The following is a 23,496-nucleotide window of genomic DNA, read 5'->3' as shown; positions in this document are numbered from 1 at the left end:
TTAGACTGATTAAGACATATTCAATTTTTTTGTTAAAAAAAAAATAGATGTTATAAGCCACTAAATTTAATGGCAGAAAAGCTGATGGTTAAAATGTAAACTTAAGGGTCTAAAATATCTAAAGGTCGGGGTGATAATATACGCAACACAGTCAAAGTTCACAGATATTTTATATCTTTTGCCTAAATTTCTATTTGATATTAACTAGTGAATTAGAATGTTATATTAAAACATAAAAATTTTGAAGAAGACTTGATTATTCCATTTTTTAATTGTTAACAAGATTCGACTTATAAAACTCGTCTTCACCTTAAGTGTTGAACTTTTGACCCTTTCATTCGAAAGAGAAAGAAAATAAATTTTAGTAAAATATACGAAATAAAAAGTTAACTCCTACTATTCAAGAACTATACGGTGCACAGGAAACATACTTAAAAAGTGCTAAGATATTAGAATTATATATCTTTCTAACATTTAAAATATAATTATTTATAACTTATGAAAAATATATAATTTTCCATAAATTTTATTGTTCATATTTTATATTAAGTTGAATTTATATTAAAAATATTAAATGAATATTTTACGTTGACTGGATTGAAGTGCTAATGATGATTCATATTCTAAAAATAGAAGAATTTTAAACAACTATGTAGAATTTATGTTAAAAAATAACTCAGAATGGATAAGAGTAGATATTTTGATTTATATAAAAAATTACATGATAAGAGTTACATTTATTTGAGATTGGATAATATTCAAATATAAATTACTTTTTTATTGTATACATTTATCATCTTAACAAAGACAATCTTATTTAAAATACAGTTAAGTATTAAATGTAATAGCATCTTTTAGCGATTCTACAATGATTAAAACAAGTTTCATGTTTCAGAGGTGAACAACTTGGTATATTTCACAAATTATGTGATGATGATAACATGAATGATGGATGTTGTTTCCTTTCTAATTAAAGACAAATATGATTTCTCGGTCCAAAAAAAAAAGACCAATAATTCAATAATTAACCCTATCGATCAGGTGAATCCGTTCATAACTATAAAAACAATCATTTGTTGTTTAACAAAATCCAATTATACAAAAATATTGAGTTGCCACGACATATCATTTCCATGATCCATGATTCAGGTTGTATTTTAAGGCTATCTAGTCATAATTAAACTTATTTTTGTCAAAATTCCGTGCACATTTTGGTATTATTAATCAAATATGCCTGCAATTACAAGTTTTAAACATTATTTTTTTTTAATAGATGTCATGAAACCTGACCTTAATACCACTTATCAGAATAAGAAATGTTGAAGCTTGAAAAGGGGAGAGCAAATTGGTAATGAGAAGGGAGGATGCAACATCTTAATTTAAAATTTTAATATTTAAATTTATGAAATTTTCATTTCATTATATATTAATTATTGAATTTTGATGCGAAAATTTTCATATCATTTCAAGTCTATTCATACTTAGCTTGGATATTTTAACAACTCGCATTGCATTTTTGTTTTTGCCAACATTGCATATTTCAATATTTTTTGATTTAACATTTTTTATGCCTATATTTATTGCATCAACATATATAATATTTATAATGATAATCCTGATGTAGTGGTCATGGGTGAAACTACTGACAAAAGTTGTTGTACTAGATGAATCTTTATTTATTTAGAATTATTTTTGTTTAAGATGTATGACATAATTTGTCTGCTGATTGTTGTATTTCATTTCTGATGTGTGTTTCATCTCTACAAACCTACTACTTCATTAATTTTAAATTATAAGATATTTTAAATAAAACTTGATATATTAAAATATAAAATACTTTAAAAAAATTAATGTTATATTAAATACGCTTTTTTCAATATTAAATTTCTTTCTCTCTACTAAATGATTAGATGTAGATTTAAAGTTATATTTAATGAAATGTATTTTTATTTTGAAAAAATAAGGTTATAAATGTATTTAATTAACTTTATTGATTTGTAAAATTTTGTCTAAAAGCTAAGTGTTTTATAAATTGGGAAGGATATAGTAATATAAAGTTCTCATATTGATAGTAAGACTTGAAAATAGTTTTAAGCAGTGATAAAATATTTAGTTGGCAAAAAAAAAAAGACATAAAACATTTACATAATTATGAATGACTTTTTTTATAAAAATAAAGTTGCTCATAAGTATCATCTTATTAGGGGCAATATCATGTTCAAGACACAGTCAGGTATTAAATGTAGGCACATCTTCTATCAATAATTAAATTTTGATTCATCATGTTGTGAGATATTAAATTCTTTTACTATACCTAACCTTGTTAATTTTACCAATGACTTTTGTTTGACACCTCTATCATTTTATTTTAAACAAAAAAAAAAACTATCCATTTATTAAATTATATATTTGAACTTTCTCCCGTTGAATGGGTATATATATGTTTACTATAATTTTGATTTTTTTAATATTCCAGAGTATAATTTGATCTTTATCAATCATTTTTGACAAACAAGAATCAGTCTCATGCATTGAAGGGACACAAAATGTCAAAAATGATTAATTAAATTGCCCATAAAACCATGATTTTTCTCATTATGAAAAGAGAGAAACCACTTGAACGCATTTCATTAGTGGGCTACATTATTGAAGCAGCTGGAATGATAACAACCATGTATGAGCCACTTGAAAAGCATTCTATCTTCTTGCACTTGAAAAGCATTATACCTAGTGGCAACATCCTTATCCTATTCGTTCATCTTTCTCCATCTCAATCATTACATTAATATATGTGTGTGTATATACATAGTTTTAGTTGGTGAAGATTTAACCGATAAACTACAAGATTATGGATTTAGATCTTGCTATCAATATAAAGATCTTAATAGTATGCGATCTATAAGTATATCTATGGATATTTGTTGAGCTTGAATGTATGCCTTGACTTATGTGAACTTCTTAGACTTAATTCACCTAATTTATTTTGCTATGTGTCTGCGTGTGAGTGTGTATGTATATTATCGTTTGGGCTAAACATAAAACGTTGTTCAAATAGATGACAAGACTAGTTGGGCTAAGTACTTGAAGTGTTAGGCTCAATATAAACGAAAGGGTCAACTCTGAGACTCAATAAAAGCTACAATAAGTAAACATGCCGAAATCCTTAGTTGCAAATATTAGACCATTGGCATGAAAACATGATTTTAAGTAATGCCAAAATCTACGTCCAAGTATTTCAATGAAACAAGCTGGTTATCAAAAGAAAAATTATGGAATAAAAATTGTGTCATGAGTTTTGCAAGATCCCTGATTCTTAGGCAAAATGTGCTAGGTTTCAAAGAAAAGGCTATTGCTACTCTGACACTATAAATAGAAGAAGAAAAATATAGAAAAAATCAGTCAACACTCCATTAAAGACTCGCAAATTTTATATTCGTTAACCTTTTTTTAGTTTTTAGTTTATAATCTTTTCACATTTTAATAAAAATCATACACTTGTTTTACTAAAATTTTGTATTTTTTTACATCCACGTAAACTGTAAACAAAGAGCTAAAAACCTTTTTATTATCTATTAAGTTCTGATTATTTATTGTTTAGCCACGAACAATCACAAACTCAATTTCATCACCATGAATTCCCCATCACTTTTATTAGTTGTTTTGATTTTGATTGATGCCGGCCACATGCATCGCACACAACTTGCCATGTTTCTTTTCAGTGCCTAGTAAGGAAGGGAGTAAATTAGCTTAGTCGAATTAAGGTTTCGTTCTTTTATTGATTTTTTTATTATTCTTCATATAAAATTGTTCTGAGTTTTGTTTTTTATATGACATTAAACGATCTTAACAGTATAATTAAATTATAATTCTACTCGCCTTTTTAGCATATAAAATTTCAAGTTAAAATATACTAGTCCAGGTCAAGCGTGCGCGCGTCACTCACACTCACGCAGCGTGAAATGGTTGGATTTCAAAAATTTTAAGATTGGTTTGTTTAAATAAACAAATATAATATTTTGATCGAACTTATTCAGTCTAAGAATGAACTCAGGCGAAATGTGCGTTATATGCCAAATTGAAATTAAAATTTATCATATATATGATATGGTCGAGAACTTAATTTTTTTAAATGATTATTTATATATTAAAATAACAAAATAATATTTCGTTTCTTTTAAAAAAAATATTGGAATATGATGTTATCACCAGTCTAGATTTAAGTAAAGTTGGGGTCATTGTAGAATTGGTGATTCCGCTCAAACCAGACAACTTATCTTGAATAAACCTGAAAAAAATGCTAGGATTGAGTTTGAGAAAATTGCATTTTTTTTAATAATAATAGAGCTTTTTGAACTAGTTCGAATGGGCTAAAAAAAAAAATTAATACCAGGCTTATTGAATTCGAGCTGACCCAAATACCTACACATGTTTTCTTTCAAGATGGCAGTGAGAAGTGAGTGGATAGCCAGTTATGAGAGGAAGAAGACAGAAAAATGAAAGAAGAAAAATAAGAGAAAATGAATGAATTAATGGATGCAATATAAATTTACTTTTCATTTTTTAAAAGTATAAATATTTTCATAGAATATATTAATTAATAAAATTAAAATCGATCAAAAATATTTTTGAAAGTTAGAAATAAATGAAAAATATATTAAATAACACTTGTTTTTTTTTTTTAAAAGAGTGAGCATGATGACTTCACTTTTTAAATAACACTTTTTTTAAGTATAAATTTGTTAGGGCTATGCTTAATTATATGGATTTATTATAATTATGTCAAATAAGCCAGGCATAAATTCAGTCTTGTAGGAATAAACCTGGTGTTTTTGAATTACTAGTTCTAGCTCATAATGTGGGGTAGTTCTCATGATGTATCTTTCTTTCTTCTTTTTTAATAGGGTAGTTCTCATGATGTATCTTTCCTTCTTCTTTTTTAATAGAAAAAATTAATTATTTAGTCTTTATAGTTTTGATTTATTTTAATTTAATCTTTAAATTTTGACTCATTATAATTCATTTCTTAAAATTTTTTTGGTTTTAATTCATTTTTTTAAATTTTAACTCTTACAACTTAATTTTTATATTTTTAATCATTTAAATAATAGTCCTTATGTCTTAAAAAATAAATTATAAAGATTAAAATTATGTTAAAATTTATGACTAGTATTTTAAATTACTAAACCCTTTTAATCCTCATAAGTATTAAAAGTTTAAAATATTTTTAATCTTTTAATTTTATTTTTTAAAATATGGCTTAATATTTAAATAATTAAAATTATAGGGACTAATTGCAAGAAGTAAAGTTTAGAGACTAAGTTACAATCAAGTTAAAACTATTAAGATTGAATTACAATATATTCAAAATATAATAACTAATTAATTTTTTTTTTCTTTAATTACAAAATACAATGCACACACACATTCAATAACAATGCACACACATTCATCAACTGGTTAGATAGCTATCATCAAAATTGATTGAGGCAAGAGATAATGAAGAGAGGAGATGAAGATAGAGAGAAAAAGGAAGAAGAAAAGTCAAAGTTAATGGAAGTGTCCACGTTTGACATTTGTCATATTAGCTTGCTTAAATATCACGTAAGTTTTGGATTAATTGTGTGATTTCTAGAGATTTGTTAGTTAATTCAATCATTCAACGCTTTTTAAAATAAAAATAAAAAAAGGAATCCAATCCAAGAGGCTGTCAGATTGACATATAGGGTTGGACGTTTAATGACCTTTTCTGGTGTCATTTTATCTTAATCTTATTCAAGTAAAGGGTTAATTATTTAATAAATGTGCAAGATACTAATAGTAAAAAAAGGTTAAAGTGCAATTTTGTTTTTAAATTATTAATGAAGAAATAATATTACTCTTAAACTAATTAAAACTGAAGCGATATTGTCCCATCGTTTAAAATCCAAAAATGTTTCACTACAAAAATATGATTTTTAACAATTTTAGAAGTGAACTTTGGCGGCAGTAATTTATCGCCACTAAAAATTGCCACCAAACTAAAAATTACTTTTGGTGGTGACATTTTTTCGCCACACAAAAATATTTTTATAAAAATAAATTAAAAATTAAAAATAATAATATAATTTACTTTTGGCGGCGACATTTGTCACCACCAAAAGCATTTTTATAGAAAATAATTTAAAAATTAAAAAAATAATTAATATAATTTACTTTTGTCGCCGCCAAAAGTATTTTTATAAAAAATAATTTAAAAATTAAAAATAATTAAAATAAATTATTCAAAAATATTTATGAAATTAAATTTCTTATTTTATGTATAGAATTAGAAATACATTATATATAGGGAATGTGAAATAAAAAAAATAATAGTTAAAGTGTGCTAAGTTAATTATTGAATTTTTTTAATTTTATATTATTCATAATCATTTTTTAGATATACATAGCTCATATTTTTTTTAAGAATTATGTTATTAAGCTAGTATTTTAATATGATAAATTTAAATCTTAATGGGTTATTACTTCAATTATAATTAAGTTAAGTTATACATAAATTATTACTTACAATCAAATATATAAATGGCATTAGGAAGTTAAAGTTGTACAAACATCGTAGATACTAATGATATTATCATGGTATTAAAAACCGGACCGGACCGGCCAGGTCAACCCGAAAACCGATGACCTGGTCCCTTATCCGGTCTGGGTTTACTCTTAACCTAGTGAGGGAGTGAATTGGTGTAACCCGGTCAACCTGGTATAACCCAGATAACCCGTTGGGTTGACTGGGTTAACCGAGTTATTATTTTTTTCAGACTTTTCCCCCCCAAAATGACGTCGTTTTTGATTTTTTTTCATTTTTAATTTTTCAAAGCTCTGAGTTTGAAAATAAGATAATAAAAAAAAGTAAAATTGAAGTCAAAAAATGAAAAATTAGAGGCAGAGCATGCTAAATTCAAAAATATAATATTTTATTATTGCTAGACTTTTGAGTAGTTGGATTTGGTTGAATGTTTTTATAATTAATATCTTTTTATTTAAATTATATTATTTTAATCATGACCTGTTTACCACCGGTTCAACCCCGATTGAATCACTAACCCGTGACCCAGTGTCATGATCGATTTAATGATCAGTTCGGTTTTACGTACCTTGGATATTATAGACTATTTAGCATATTGCGTACTTTATGCTTATAGCTTGATATACATATGGTATTTACTTCTTCTACTCAGCTCTAATGACTTTTGGATAAGGATTTCATGTAATTCTCCTAATATATTGGGTTTTCATTGCTATAATAACATTTTATAACTAATTATTACTAAGAATAATATGAATAACTACTCAAATCCACCTTTCTATAAAGATTGAAGATGATTAGATGTTAACTAGATTGATCACACAGAGATTCTTGTAATTATCATATATTGCAAAAGTTATTAGTATTCATTTTTAAAATTATTCAAAATGACCATTAACAAAATTTATGTGGTTAAAATTAATTTTTATTAAAATAATTTTTTAAGATATTGAAAAATTATCTATAAAATATATTGTTATTAAAAGAGAGGGAAATATTTAGCTATTTTGAGAGAAGATAAAAATTTAATCATTTAGTTTATCAATTTTTGAGAAAAATATGGAGAAGAAAAAAGTAAAAGACATTTAACATAAAATAATATAATACATATTTATAAATAAATTATATACTTAATAATTTTGATTTAAAAAATAAAAATATAATTTAAAAATTTATTACAATGTATATAAGAATATTATTTTAATATTTAAAATTGTTTATTTTAAGTTCATTTTCCTAAAAAATAATATTATTGGTAAAAAATAATATTTTATTAAAATTATAATTTAAATATTCATATAAATTATTTTGTCATATTAATAATTGAAAATAAAATATAATATATGTATATCTTTTTAATCATATATTATTTGATATATGTGTATGCAGTTACATAATATATATTTAATTTCGTATATAATAATTGTAGGTACATTTCAGTTTAACTGACAAAGAAGGAAGGCTTAAGGCTTAGAGGAGGGAGAGGTCAAGGGTTCAAATCTTGGTTTTGTCATATTTCACAATAAATATGTGACATGGCACGTGGTGATGATATGGCGCGTGAAGTTGTTTGAGAAGGCACACATGTGACAGGTGATGTGGTATGAGATGATGGCGTGGCACATGAGGTAGCTTGATGGGGCATACACGTGGCAGGTGACGTGGCATGAGATGGTGGTGTGACACATGAGGTGGCTTGAGGAAGTGCACATGTGTCATGTGACATGGCATGAGATGGCTAGGTGATGTGGCATTATCTGTTGGCAAGTGACGTGGCATAATCTGTTGCATATATAGTAGGTAACGTAGCATTACTTAATGGACACGTGACAAAGTGATGTGGCATAAAATAAATTATTATTTTTTTAAAAAAAGTTTTGGTTGTCGCCGCTAAAAGTTTTTTTGGCAGCGACATTTGTTGCTGTCAAAAAGACTTTTAGCGGCAAAAAGACTTTTGACAGTGACATTTATCGCCGCCAAAAATTATTGGTGACGGTTGTTATAGCGACGATTTTTAATGGCGAAAAGTCGCCACTAAAAACTTTTAGCGGCGAAAGTCGCCGCCAAAAGTCAATTTTTTTGTAGTGTTTGTTAAATGAAGTAAGTGAGTCCCATTTATTTAGCACATGTGGCAGTGGTAAGAACACTTGCAAAACAGTTCTCACCACACTCCACATCCTCGGCCCTTTTTCTCTGTGCTGCCATGCCTTTATACCAAGCAAAACGAAGCGAAGCTTCCTTCACCTCCTCATTTAGATTGGAGGAGAGAGGAGTGAGAGTTGTTTCTAAATAAAATTATACTTTAACCCATTAAAAAGTGAAGGTATGAAATGATACTGGTTTACATTTACATCCTCATTTGTTGGATAGTTACTTAAAAATATGAAAAAAGAAATTTTTAATTATAATATAAGTTTTGCTTAACATTCTTATCCTTTTCATTTTAGGGGACAAAAGTACATTACATTTATTTACACGAGCAGAGACGGAAGAACAGACAATATTTGAGATGGTAACGAAAAATATTAGGCCTACAATGTATATGAAAGCAGCCCAATTTGATTTTTTGGTTAGCAGCCCAATTCATTTTTGTAAGTGTCATTAACACACGTGAGACTCAGGGCCTCTGTACCAACAGACAATAAGACTCAGGGGCTTCACATAGGACTTGGCTTACCTCCTTTGGTTGTTTCCCTTGCCCCTCTACTGTACCTGAGAAAAATCTGGTTCAAATTTAATGTTTTTATTTTTAATTTTATTTTACATTTATTAAAATAAAAAATTATAAAAAATTTAATAAATTTACTCATCAGTTTATACTATCCAGCTTTAATGTGGGTGGTCCAAATTTAATATTAAATTTACACTATCCAAAGTATATATAGATAGATAATTTATAAAAATTATAAAACAAATTTAATATTAAATTTGGATTATCTATATTAGATTTGTATTGTTCATTCTAGTAATCAGATTTATTAATTATAATTTTTTTATAAATATAAAATAAAATTAAAAATTAAAATATTAAATTTGTACAATGTAGTGTAGAGGCGGAGAAGGGAAGGGGCAGAGGAGGAAAGTCAAGTCCCTTCATAAAAAGGAGAGGGGTTGTCCAAAAGGCAAAAGATCGATCCTTTGGATAAAGTCATTCATCTCATAGCGTAAAACACTTGCTTTCAATTTACTCTCATACCCTCTCTCTAAGAGGCATTTTTCTCTTCATTAATTCTTCATCAAATTCATTTTTATGTTATGCCTTAAAAGTTTACATTGTTGTGGACAGGGGTTGTTTTGAATCAATTATGATGATTTCATATGTAGTTCTAATACAGAGTCTGTCTTAATTTGTGGGCCCTGAATTGCAAAATAGAATGCATTTTGAGTTCTTTGATTAAATCAACATATGAATGGTGAAACTTGCAAAATGACAATGCTATTTGTTTATTTGTGTGTGGTTTAATTTGTAATACTTTGATTAATCTTGTTATTTGAAGATTAAAATTAAAATGATGATTGTACGAGGATAATTAGTTACAAAAGGGCAAAAATGTCTGAAACTTTTTTCTCTAAAAAAGCTTGGTATCCTAAACTTTCTCTTAAAGCAATATTGCCTTAAAACTTTTCAAAATAGGTGTAATTTTGCCTTGCCATTAAATATGATGGATGTTGATTGTTAAATAATTTTGTTTAACCAACCAATGTATACATGGTGTGTTGAGTTGGATAGTTCATTAATAATAATAATAAACTATGAAACCTTATCCTAGAATTTCATCTACAGCATCCTTGACCAAACCATTTGCAGCATCCTTCTTCTTTGACTATACCATTTGCAACAAATAGAGAGAGAATCCAATCTTCTATGTGAATGCATTTATCAGACTATCTCAAAAGCCATAGCAACAAGCTTTTAGAATCTAATCTTTTACCAACAACAATCTTAGAAATCACAAAATTTTATCAAAAATCAAAATTAAAGAACCATAAGAAAAAAAGCATAGCAACTGCAGTCCAAACTCATGAATCAGATATGGAACATCGTCACACTCGTGGACTAGATCTAGAATGGTGTCGAACTCGTGGACTAGATATGGAACGTTGGCAAGATCGTTTTGTAAGGTAGACAGAGAGGACATTAAAGAAAGGATAGCAGAGCACGGGAGACCTCCTCAATGAGTCATTGCTTCTGGTGTGGGTCTGTTCAGTGATCTACTTATAGTGTTAGTTAAGGTAGGAAAGAGGGTGTCATGGCTTCTAATTGAGATAAGAATGACTCCAAGCCGTGCCAACCTTGGTCTTGGAATCTACCTCTCTGCCCTTACTTGTTAGCTCACAAATGGGCTCTTGATTTAACATAAAAAATGTTAGACAAAAAACTTTCACAAAGAAACAGAGGACCAAAAGAGTCTCTACCTCTCTGGGATCACTACAGTCGATCTATGAACCAACGAGTTTAATTTCTACTTTGAACTCTCGTCTCTAGTGACCCATGAACCTACACTGACCCATAACAGCATGGTCACCCATAATAGAACCCATGAACCAGCAACGTTTTCGATAGAGGGTTTGGGAGTTTGGGAGCAAGTGAAGCTTTACTCATGGATCAGATGGCTCAAACCCTTGGCCTCCTCTAAAGCCGTGATTCAAATTTCTAATGCTCCAAAGTTCATTCCCAGAAGCCTTTCAGTGAATATGTCAAAGCCCTAAATCTTGTCCCTCATTCCCTCCACCCCTAAATCCCCTTCCCTCCTCGCTGCCTCCTCTCTTACCTTTGCCCCTCCTTCTCTCGTTGAAGAAATTGAGCAAAATTAGTTTTGAGGCCCTAAGGTAAGGAATCATGGTTGGAGTCAATCCAGGCTTCGACCTCGGCTATGGTGACTTCTTTAGCCTTAGGGAAAGAAGAAAGCCAGGCTCGAGCCATCGTTTCCCATTCTTCTATTTGGTTAGTTTGGGTTGGATTGGAGTTTATGGGATCTTCTAGGGCTGACTTCGGCTATTTGGTTAGTTTAGTTTATAAGAGTTTGGCCAGTTTGTCTCGAGAAGACGAAGAAGAAGAAGGAGAATGAGGAGGAAGGAGACAATGACACAGTGGAGCAATGGTTAAAGCCTAGTCAGCAAAGGGTAAAGCCAGGTGGAAATCAATTCTATGGTTAAAGTTCCATTTAAATAGTCAACTACCCAATATTTATAAGAAAACAACGTTACACTATTTTAAAAAGTTTTATGATAACATTGCTTTTAAAAAAGATTTAAAATATCAAACACCTTAAAAAAAAGTTTTAAGGCATTTTTTTCCTTGTTTTAAAAAGAATAAACCATTATTACCTCTCCCCCCTTAGCTAAACAATACCAACCATTGAGTGCTCTCAAATGTCAAATACCCCTTATAAATTGCAAATTTACATAGTTCATATCACAATTAATTAAAACAAAGCTAAAAAAGTTAAATTAAACCAACTCTAAATTCTCAGAATTCATCTTAATGTTAATTCCTCTTTTCATAATAATTTTTTAGGTTAAAGTATAAATATGCTCTTGAAATTTTTTCGAATGCACAATTGGTATTCTAAAGCATTTTAAAGATGTAATATTACCTTAATTTTTTTTTCAAAAGGATACAATTTCACTCTGGACTAACATATTGATTTTTGGACCATAAGTTTGATTGTTATATGCCACATGGCAAATATTTTAGAAATTTAAAAAATAAAAAACAAAAACGTGTCATTTCCCATTCCCATTCGTGTTCTCTGCTTTCTTTTCCCACTCCCCAATTTTATACCCAAATCACTCCAATCTTTGACATCGCCGATGAAATGGTGGAGAGGTTATCCTCTCCCTCTCTAACTTTGTTGGAGGAGGAAGAATATCAGATCTGGCGTAGCTTTATATGCGTATAAAGGGAAGGAACTTTACAGGGAGCAAGGTTGGGGAAGGAAATTAAGATGACATGGGGACATAAATATCCTACAACTTGTTATATCCTAAACTTTTAATTGAAATAATATTGCCATGAAACTTTTACAATATCACCTCATCATTAAATCTATAAAATGTTGACTGTTATAAATAGAGCTGTCAATTAGGGCCAGCCCGGCCCTAAAGGGCCGGCCCTTGAAGGGCCAGGGCCTAAACGAGCTGGCCCTAATAAGCCCGATTGCATGTCAGGGTTCCATTTTTTAAGGCCCGGCCCTAGCCTTTTGGGCTAAAGGGCCGGCCCTCAGGGCCTCGGCCCTATTTTTTTAAAATTATTTTTTCAATTAAAATTATAAAAAATATATTTATAATCATAAAAAAAATTATTATTCATAAAATTAAGTTTAAGAAAATAAATTTAAATCAATTTACATCACAACAATAAAGAAAACTAAAATATTTAGGTCTAATATCAAATAGTAACATCAAAGTGAATACCAATAAAAATTAAACTTAGTTAATATTATCAATTAAATCTTAATAAATAAATGATGGATGGATGAATGCATTTAATATATTCATTTCTTTGAGTTATGTATTTAATCTTTTATTTTTTTATATTATAATTTTAAAAAAAATTATAAACGGGCCTAAAAGGGCCGGCCCTTTTATTTTCGGGCCTAAAAGGGCGCCCTTTTAGGCCCGATTTACCTTTTTAAAGGTAAAATAGAAGTCCGGTCCTTAATTTTTTCGGGCCTAAAAGGGCCGAGCCCGTACCTTTTTAAAGGTAAAATAGAAGCCCGGTCCTCAATTTTTTCAGGCCTAAAAGGGCCGGCCCTACGGGCTCGGCCCTAATTGACGGCTCTAGTTATAAATAAATTTGACCAACAGTATTTTTACTCTCACTCCTCCTTCTACATTTTTGTCTCTGCCTCCTTCGTTTTTGTCTTCACTTCCCTTTTCTTCCCCTCCTCCTCCTTCTTCTTTGTCGTCATCATTTTTCGGACTCAGCGGGCACAGCAAAGGTCTTTGGCGACAACCCACATCCTCACACGGCGTTAGATGCCATTTTGCGGCCAGTAGCACTGGAAAGATGTGGGATTGGAAATTTGGAATGGAGGACTGGAAGAGCATCTTGAATGAGTCACATGGTCAAGATCAATCTATCTTGAGGATGATTATGGTTGAAGACCCATAAGTGGGATTGAGCAAGCTTTTGCGGAGTGGGAATTGTTCTCACCAAGATGCTGTCAATTTCAATGGCTAAAGAGGAGGGGTTTCGATGTTGTGGATCAATGCTTTGTTCTTGACACTATTTCAGGTGCTAATTGAAGACCAAAATGCAAAAGGCGGGGACAAAATGTAGAAGAAGGAGTGAAAGTGAAAAATATCCTTGATCAAACTTATTTTTAACTGTCAAAATTTCATAGATTTAATGATGGAATAATATTGCATCATTTTTAAAGTTTTTAAATAATATCACTCCAATCAAAAGTTTCGGATACAAGGCACCTTTTGTGAAAAAGGTTCTAAAATATTTTTTCCCTTTAACCCAATAAAAAAAAAAGTTGGATGTACTGGTGAGACCCACTCGATAAAATTAACACTATTTGCTCTTCAGGTCAAAATTTTACCATTTTAAAAAATATCAAAATAATATTGTGGCTTTAAATATTTTAGGATACCATTTGCACATTCATATTAAGAGTAGATTTGTATTTTAGCCCTATATATATATATATATTTAGAATTTCAATTTGAGCTTGTCTAAAGAATTTCATAATTTCAATTATCTCATAACCTTTTATTTATTCTCTAATCACTTCTTCAACTATTAAAAGGACTGCAAGTTTCAATATTACAACTATGCCAAAAAAAATTCTCAGTAAGAATCTCGACTATTCAATGGAAATCCAAAATAAATCCAATTACTTTGAAACTTTAAACACTTGTTGCTTTATTCAAAATTCTAACTCCTGATTTCAAGTTTAAACAAAACTAAACCATTATAAGTTCAGTAGTACCTCAAACAAACCTGAATCAATCATTTAATTTGAATTAAATCTGTACATATCTATTACAAATAATAAATTTTCAAATTAAAACTGTAATTTTAAATCCTCAAATCCATCAACGGGGTAAATCTGAATCGATAGAACTCAAATACTATTTTATCTCTACAATCTTATAGTATTCAATTTTTAAAACCCAATGCTTGATACAAAACCTAATTCTTAAATTTGCCCTATTCTCTGAAAGAATCCTGCTATTAGATCATGATAAGTAGATCTTAAAGTGTTAATTAAATTAATAACAAGATCTAATTATATAATAAAAATCCATAAAAGGTCCACATGTCTAGATTTCATTGAAAATAAATACATTAATGAGTTATAAGTTTTTCACTTTAGAAAATATTCATGGAAAGAGTTTTGTGAAAGGGAGTGATGACTTTGATTCCCAAAATAAGCTTAAAAGTTAAAACTTACTTGCAAAAATGGCGGAAGGCGATGTCTCTGCCTCACTCGACTGAAACCGACGCGGATGAGGGAATGAATTTGCTGTGTATTTTTGAGTGTAAAGCTAAACCTTATGAAAATGGCCTGGAAGTATATGGGGTTAGGGGAAATGTTAATTGAATGCACGTGGCCTAATTGTTAAGTGCGTGTTTGGATAAGCAAAATATCGATTATAAAAGCTTAAACCATGGTTTTGTAAAAAAACAAAAAAAAAAAAAAAACAAAAAACTCAAACACCTTTTATTTTTCAATATCACGTTTTTTTTTGAATTGAAGGCCATGGGTAAACCGTGCTAATTGACAAAATGAGTCATATCAACGTACAAGATATTACAACAACCAAGCGGCAAGATATCAAAGATACGAATACATAAATTGTCGGTGTAAGTTTGATGAGATAACTAATCGGCACATTTGTTTGCCTTCCTGAAAATGTGGTCGAACGTGATTGTCCAATCTCACATATAGTGAGGTCTCTAATTCTATTGATGATAGTATTGAGTGGGTGGATAGTAGAGAATTTATTGTGGATTAGCGAGAAAGCTTTTGTAGAGTCAGTGTAGATATTAACTTTCTCAAACTTCTCAGCCCAACAAATGTTTAAACCTTCCAAGATGCCTATGAGTTCGGCTGCTGTACTTGGGTAATAACCAAGGTATTTGGAGTAACCTTTGATTTAATTTCCTTAGTTGTTTTGGATAAGACCCTTGCATTTAGCTGCACCATGAATGTTGATAGAGTCATCAGTATCCAATCTAACCCAACCTTCTTTAGGAGCAGACCATATAGGTGTTGCTTTATCACCCTTCTAAGTTAGGAAGTTAATTTTATTTTGAAGATATTGATCTCTAAAATCATCTTGGATGCTGGTAAAAGTAATGTCTCTATCTCGGGTGTCTTCTTCCAATGTCAATTTTTGCACCTTTCTTTTCAAATGTTCCAACACATGTGGGCATAAAGTTTTTGTCAAGAGATTTTCCTTGCACAAGCGTTACCTTCATCATTCCTTGCATTCCAAATTATCCAAATTACCTGCATCAATACCATGCGCGTTCTGCACTGCAAATTCTGTTTTCAAGTAAGCTGACTTTTTGAGATTTCGCGTGTCAATTATATCTGCTGGGCCATTACCAGGTATACCCTTCTCTTCATTGGGTAGCTCTTAATTGTATAAAAAAATATATTATGCTTAAAAAAAATCAGTTTAAAGATGTTTCTTTTCTTTTTTTTTTTTAAATTTTTGAGAACGTACAAAAAGTGAAAACAGTTTTGAATCTAAAACACTAATTACCTAAACAAGTTTTATTTTTTATTTTTTTTACTCTTTTGTTTTTAAAAACTGAAAGCAAACACGTACGCCTTAGGTATCTATTAAATTTATATATTTGAATCTAAAGCCCTTGGCCAAAAAAATCTAATTAATGAACCCTGTTTGAACAAATATTGTAATTTATTGGGTTGGCAAAAAAGATATTGTAATTTATAATTCATTAGAGTATTTATTGCTTGATAAATTGATGATTATTCTTAACAAATTCGACGACATAATCGATACTCTTCTCAAATTTATCGCCAGGTGATTTACTTTATATACAAAACTTATCCCTCGTCGGTTCCAATTCCTTATGCCTCTGCAAGGATCAAAACGGTACGCCAAAGCCCTCCTTTCTTCTTCATCAGTCTTTTCTCTTTCACACATCGCGATCGTGACGTTTCTAGTTTGTTGTGTTGCTGAGTAGTTCTTTTATATTGTTATTAAATATAGTTATATTAAAGCATGCATTTTCAAGAACCGACGTAGCATTTGATTCAAAGTCAGATAACAGTTCATGTTTTACTTGACAACTAGTTATAGATTTCTTATGTACAGTTCCAAAATTTCTGTTCTTGGATGAAGTTTCTTCAAGAAAGCTATCTTTTTGTATTGGTTACAGAAAGCTATAATTTTTAACCGAATGAAAATGGAGGAAAAAAAGAACTGGTCCGATCTGCATTCCGATCTTGCCTCGACAATCTCAGAACAATTAGGGCTAATTGATCTTCTCAGTTTTCGTGGTGTCTGTCATTACTGGAGATCATCTTCTTCACATGCTTCAGCCGAAATCGAATCCTCAATACCCAAACCTTGGTTCTTGTTATACGGTGAAGCTGCTCAATGTTCCTTATTAACCAACAACGATAGAATCTACAAGATTGAGATTCCTGAGATGGCTGAATCGACATGTCTCGCTTCTTTCGTTGGATGGCTTCTTCTGTACTGCAAGAATGACGATTCACTCTTCTTCTTCTGCCCATTTTCTAGGGCAAGAATTGAAATCCCTCGATGTCCATTAACCTCAGAACAATCAGAATCAGAATCAGACCACCTTTTTGCAGCATTTTCATCTTACCCTACGAATCCAGATTGTACTGTAGTAGCCATCAAGCGCAAGGATAAAGAAACACTGAAACTTTGTAGGCTTCGTCGTGGTGAATCTGAATGGACCTTTCATGAGCATATATGCCCAATCGCATTTCTTGATAGGATAAAAAGTAGTGCACTTTATAAAAGAGCTTTTCACTTCTTGGCTGAATCATCAAGAGTATTAGTGTCATTTGAATATGATACGATGAAATGGTTGAATTATATGCTTAGCCCAACTAGAAACCCAAAGATAGATACTGCTGAAAAATTGGACTACTGGGTGGATAAGAATTGGGCCAAGAAGGAATCTTTCTCTTCAATGTCTGATAAGATGAAGAACCTTCTTGGAATTGAAGATCCTTGTTCTATATCAATATGTGGGGCTATGATTCTTAGAGGTGATGCTAATGATCGTGTGATTCCGCATGAAGTTCTTGAGGACGATCAGTACAAGGAATCTATGCTACGTAGGGAATTGAAAGGTGTATGGCTCCAACCAAGATTCCATCAAATATCACAAGATCAAAGATGGTGATGATGAAGAACTTGCATATATAGTAGTTTTTTAATAAACCTGGATCATCATCTCTGTATACAGTTTATTGATCAGTTTTGAAGTGAACTTGATAATTTTGCCTAGTGTTAGATGTTTTGATTTGAATATTTGAGGTTAATCAGGATTTCCTTTTGGTCTGATCTACTGGCACATTTTGGAGATATTTCTCATTCCTTGATCTAAAATTTGTTTCTCTTTTTTTAGACTTCTGATCTAATGTTTAGTTGAATTGCCAATGATGAGTTTATCTTTTGTTGAAAGGAGTAGGATTTACATCAGGATGAAAATCTGAAATATGAACTAACAAAGACATATATATTTGCTTACAACTTTTGAGAGATCAAAAATCTTTTTTAGGAACTTTCAAGCTGTTTGAGTAATTGTTTTACTTCAGAAAGTTTATTTGCAATGTTTTGAAAATGATCCATTTTTCATAAGCTGATTTGGATTACTTTCAAAAGTTACTTTTAATGTTTAAACAGTTTTCAATTACTTTCCAATGATGAAAACTGATCTTGATTACATTTCAAATAATTTTTAGTTTGTGGAAACTTGTTAAAAAATATATTTAAACATTAAATTTCATTACAATGGTTAATTTTTACTAATTTGATATTTCGTAGAATAACTTTTGATAATAATAGTAGGTTGGAAAATAAGAGTCTGCCCATCATCTCATATTTTTCAATAAAATTGAATAATTGAAAATTTAAAAAAGTATGATTTTTGAAAAGGTTATAATTATTGACTACCTTTAACTAAGCTTTTTAATTCAAGAGATTCACGCGAAAATGAGCTTATATTTGGTTAGGACTGAAATGGCTGATGGATAAATAAATCCTGTACTCTAATCCTAAAAATTGTGTCCCTTTAAAATTCGAATACCATGCGTATTTCATGTAGAATTTATTATAGTTTAATTTCAATTCATGAATTAAACTAGGATAAACGTAAAGGGATTACATTTTAAAAAAATTAAAAAATTATGGTCAATTAAAAAAATGATGATAAAATGTTTTTAAATTATATAAATGACAATTTATTTTTTCAAAATACTATAATTTTATTAAAAATTTTAAGAATTTTTATATTAATAAATTTTAAATTAAAATATTATTTTATTTTTTATTAAAAATAATAAGTCTATTAAAATTTATTAATATAGAGGTTTCTAAAAATTTTAGTAACATTGTAACATTTTGAAGAATTAAATCATATTTATATAATTTTAAAAAAAATTTAAGATTAATTTTTATTAAAAAAATTTATTATTAATTTTTTTAAAAAATTTGTCATTAAATAAATTACACTTACAATTACATTACCAAAAAAAAAGTAAAAAAAAAAAAAAAAACACACACACACACACTCTCTTGAGGATAAGACGTTGGGATGACAGAGAGGAGCGAGACAGGCCAAAGGCAGAACAAGATAATGGCTTCTTCGACAATGGCGTTAACGCTGTCTCCTTCGGTAACCCGTGGAGGCATGAGTGCTCGAAGTCCTTCAGCTTCCCTTACATTCCTTACTGGTTCTTCCAGACACAGGTCGCTGTCCTTGAATGTTTCCCACAATTCCTCTGCCTATCGTTCTTCGCTACTTCACTGCTCCTTCCTCTGCTCTTCTCCGTCTCTCTCTTTCCCCTCTTCTGTTTCCGGTAATTATGCATAATCGTGTTTCTTTTCCTCTTAATGTAATTGTTTCCGAAGCCTACTGTGACTTGTGCTTTAATTTTTCTCTCAGTTCGGTTCAATTGAAATTTCAAATCTTTATAGCAATTTCGGAGGGGCTTGCTGTGTTAATAGGTGCAAATTAAAAAAAAAATGAATTGAGCAGGTTCTCATATGCGAAAAAACATTAGTAATTATTTTTTAGACATAGTTCTGTGAGAATAGAGGGCAGTGAGAGATGATAGAGGTGGTTTGACGAAAGAAGTGAACACAACTGATTTAAACATTCTCTGAACCCTTGTTTTACTCTATTTTTACACTGCTAAATTGCTAACTGAATAATTCCTATTTTATCTCTGAGGTAGATGTCAACGAGGAACAGGAGAATGACAAAGTGTGTTATGGTTTTACTCTATTAACAGTGAATACTTCACAGAAACGTGATTGATGTTCTGGTTTTTCTGCTCTTGTCATGCTTAATCAGTTAATTAGTCATTACTTTTTCACATTTGGTTTACGCCTCTCTCAGCTAACTAACAAATATGAATGAGAAGGAGCCTGTGTTGTTATGTATGATACGTAGAATTTTGTTTTATTTTGTTATTTTCTGACCTTTTGGCATTCTTAGTTATTTGTGATTTCAAGAAATGTATAACGAAGAGCTCTCTTCAGATTAGGGTTGACTTTACTCGGAGCTGATTTTCAATTTTCAGGCATATCACTGGGTCTGGATTTTAAACCTGATGTTGGTAATAGAAGGGGAAATGGTGGCAGGCTAGTTGTTAGGGCAGGCAAAGCTGCTCTTTGTATGACCAAGAGGAACAGATCACGCAAATCACTGGCACGGACTCATGGTTTTCGCAGACGGATGAGGACTACAAGTGGAAGAGCAGTACTTAAGCGCCGACGTGCCAAGGGACGGAAGGTCCTTTGCCCAAAGTCTAATCCAAATAGTGGCAAACGTGCTTAAGTTTATTCTATTTCATTAGGTAAAAGCTTTAATTCCCATGAACTTATTTAAATTCTGAGCCCCCGTTGAACTATTGGCTTTTGTAATCTCTATATCTCAAGAAAATTATCCTTTCTTATGACCAGATCTTGTTAATTGCTTGTTAGTTGTTCCAAAGCCGATTGCCACCAATCACCCTTACTGAAATGACTAAGTCAGTCGTTTTAGGCAATTAGTTGTGCGTGCATGATGTTCCTTATTATTGTTCTATTCGACTCGTAATCATTGGTCTTTACTCTTGTGTTTCTATTCTACATTATCTCATTGTTTACATTTGCACCTACATTTTATCTTTACGTGATCCATTTTAAACTCATTTGTCTATCACAAAGGGTCTGCTCTGTGTTAAAACCGAGGAATCATTTTTGAAAAGTGTCGGTACATTCCTTTACTTAAGATTCTACATCAGAGGGTACTACTACAGAATAAAGGTTTAAGACTCAACAATTATATTTCCCTCCTTTCCCCTATTTTAGTGGAGCGATCTTAATGTTGTTAGTGGTTAAGCCATTTGATACTTCACTCATGTTTATCTGCTTCATTTATAGTGGTTGGAGGTACAGCTGTGCCCCGAGATGTGCTATTTTTGTTGAGTTCTGATTAATCTTCACAGTTTACCCTCAACAGGTGGTATGATATTTTTTCCTTATTTTTCTGATTTGATGCAGTTGTTGTGGTAACTGCTAACCATTATGCTAATAGGGATTATCAGAGGCACTGTGGATAGTAATGTTTTGAGAACCAAATCAGTTGTTGAATTGTTGGAGACTTTGGTTAAAAGTTTATTTGTCTGATTGTAGTTGAACTATGGTCAAATTGATCATGATTAATTTAATATAGTTGTATTTTATGTGAATATAATCATATAAAAAATAAAAGACCAGTTTTTACTGGGTTTTTTTTTTTTTCATCAGTTTTCAATAGCTTAATTCTTGGGCTGGTCAGGACCTAACCAAAATATATAGTTCACTGGCTCACTTGTCTAACCAGTCTGTCTGATTCAATTTGTGTTTATAACCATGATGGCCAATGTGAATCTGGAGTCGTGTCTTCTAGGATTGTTTTGGTGTCTATTGACTTAGTAATGTCTATGATGAAAAACATGTCATGAGGCTAGAATTGAGTTAATCCTTTTTTTTCTGATGAGACAAGAAAATTTTCCTTTTCTGATAATAAATTTGTATCTGAAATCTGAATTATTTAGATGCAGTGATCTTAGTTAGATTGCCACCTTATATCCTGCATTAGAGAATATTGATCATTAACTCAATAAAATGATTGATGTTTAGGTTGAACTTTTCTGCAAAATACCAGTTCCTTGGATAGATGCAGCTGTTTCTTCTTCTGTTCTGTCCATTCATGCATATCTTCTGCAAACTGAACAATAATAATATATTAAGATAACGTTGGAAGATGGCTAACTTGGCTGAAATGCCCAATTCAAGATCTAGTATTGTGGTTATTCTTAAATCATGAACGCCATTATTCTAGATACTTAAAGCAGACTTGTGGTTGTTGTTTTGACAAACTGTGATGCATGACTCATTTATTATCTTTCATATCTTGGGAGTGTCAGTGTTGAGGATTTTTTATTGCATATCACCTTATGAATGGTGCTCTTCAGGTACTTCTAAAAGTCAGAAAACTAAATTTAAGTCATTAATGGATTGGATTGCAAATAGATTCAGAGAAACTATGATGATTATTATTTATTTATTATTTTGAAAATACAACCCAGAAAGAAATTAAGAAAACAACTCATGCAATGTGGATCTCATACTCTCTTCAGGCCTAGGAATTAGAGTGAGCCCAACTCAGGGCAATGTCTAAATTATTCAAGTTGAGTTTCAGACGGGTGTATTATTATGCTACAAATTGAACTCCTAAATTTATACAAGTTTTTATGTCTGAAGACTTTTCATTGATACTGGTCAAGATACACAAGTTGGTGAGATTTCCACCTAAGGCCATCATTTGCAATTTTCTTTCCTACTAAATGATGTCATCATTTTAGAACTAATGAACATTGAAAAGTCCAAAAAAAGTCTAAAAAGAAAAGGGTGGAAAAGAAAGCTCAATCAGTAAGGCAAACTCTTGGAACTTGTACTGATTATTAAAGAATTGAACTTAGAGAAGATTCTCCAGCCGCAATATTTGCTCTCTCAGTAATTATTTCCATATTCCTATGTAAACTTTCCTTGACCAAACTCGTCATCATTCTCTTCCCTTCCCTTGCCTCCATTTGATTCAGAGGTGAACCCATGGAAAAGGTTTTCTTGATGTTTGTGGGCCAGAATGTGGGCCCATTCTCACCTGCCTTCATCCTTAAACCATTGCAACAGTTTTGAAGCTCTCTTCTGAGCCAAAGTGCTTCCCAATAAAACCACTTCAAGAAGCACATGAACAATCCCTGCCTTGGCCATCTTCTGTCTCTGTGATGAGCTTTGATGAGCAAGAATCATCAGAATATAAGTTGAAATCTCTTGACATTTTGGCTTATCTTCCCATGACAAGATCTCAATCAAGCTCTCTGGTACCATTGAGCTCTCTTCTATTGCTTTCTTCCCCATCAATGTCACAATTAAGTTCCCAAGTGAGGCCAGTGCTCTCTCTGAAGTTGTTTTTCTGATGAAAGTTCTAGAAGTATGGGAATAAACCCACTAGAAACTAAAGGCCCTGCATTCTCTAAAATAGCCGAGAGATTGAATGGCTCCTAGACATGACTGTTTGGTATCAAAGCTTGAGTTTGACTGAAGAATGTCTCTGAGAAATGGGAGTAAGTCCAGTGATGAAAAAAGGGTACTGTGTCGGTTGCTAAAGATGATAATGACAGAAGCAACTCTGAAATTTGACTTCT

General features: G+C 30.9%; 2 protein-coding genes and 1 pseudogene across 2 annotated transcripts; 2 read left to right on the top strand and 1 right to left on the bottom strand.

Moving 5' to 3' along the window:
* The first annotated feature begins 16,961 nt into the window (after positions 1 to 16,961).
* On the top strand, positions 16,962 to 17,939 carry LOC129301345 (F-box protein At4g00893-like). The gene has a single exon (XM_054939914.1). It carries the CDS (start codon positions 16,962 to 16,964, stop codon positions 17,937 to 17,939), a length of 978 nt encoding a protein of 325 aa, XP_054795889.1.
* A 1,427-nt stretch (positions 17,940 to 19,366) lies between these two features.
* Positions 19,367 to 20,880, top strand: LOC129301346 (50S ribosomal protein L34, chloroplastic-like). The gene is made up of 2 exons (XM_054939915.1): positions 19,367 to 19,617; positions 20,344 to 20,880. Exons 1-2 carry the CDS (start codon positions 19,395 to 19,397, stop codon positions 20,598 to 20,600), a joined length of 480 nt encoding a protein of 159 aa, XP_054795890.1. The 5' UTR covers positions 19,367 to 19,394; the 3' UTR covers positions 20,601 to 20,880.
* Positions 20,881 to 22,506: 1,626 nt separating this feature from the next.
* On the bottom strand, positions 22,507 to 23,487 carry LOC129301344 (uncharacterized; annotated as a pseudogene).
* Positions 23,488 to 23,496: the final 9 nt, after the last annotated feature.

This window comes from Prosopis cineraria, unplaced genomic scaffold (genome assembly GCF_029017545.1).
Source record: "Prosopis cineraria cultivar Desert tree isolate PC_DT_omini unplaced genomic scaffold, ASM2901754v1 PC2057, whole genome shotgun sequence".
Classification (NCBI taxonomy): Eukaryota; Viridiplantae; Streptophyta; class Magnoliopsida; order Fabales; family Fabaceae; genus Prosopis; species Prosopis cineraria.
This window is presented reverse-complemented; position numbering and strand designations above follow the sequence as displayed.

Bases quoted from the DNA above. Each gene is read 5' to 3' on its own strand.
- LOC129301345 (XM_054939914.1), top strand. From the start codon at position 16,962: ATGGAGGAAAAAAAGAACTGGTCCGATCTGCATTCCGATCTTGCCTCG.
- LOC129301346 (XM_054939915.1), top strand. From the start codon at position 19,395: ATGGCTTCTTCGACAATGGCGTTAACGCTGTCTCCTTCGGTAACCCGT. The intron at 19,618-20,343 runs GTAATTATGCAT...TTCAATTTTCAG, and splicing joins TTTCCCCTCTTCTGTTTCCG to GCATATCACTGGGTCTGGAT.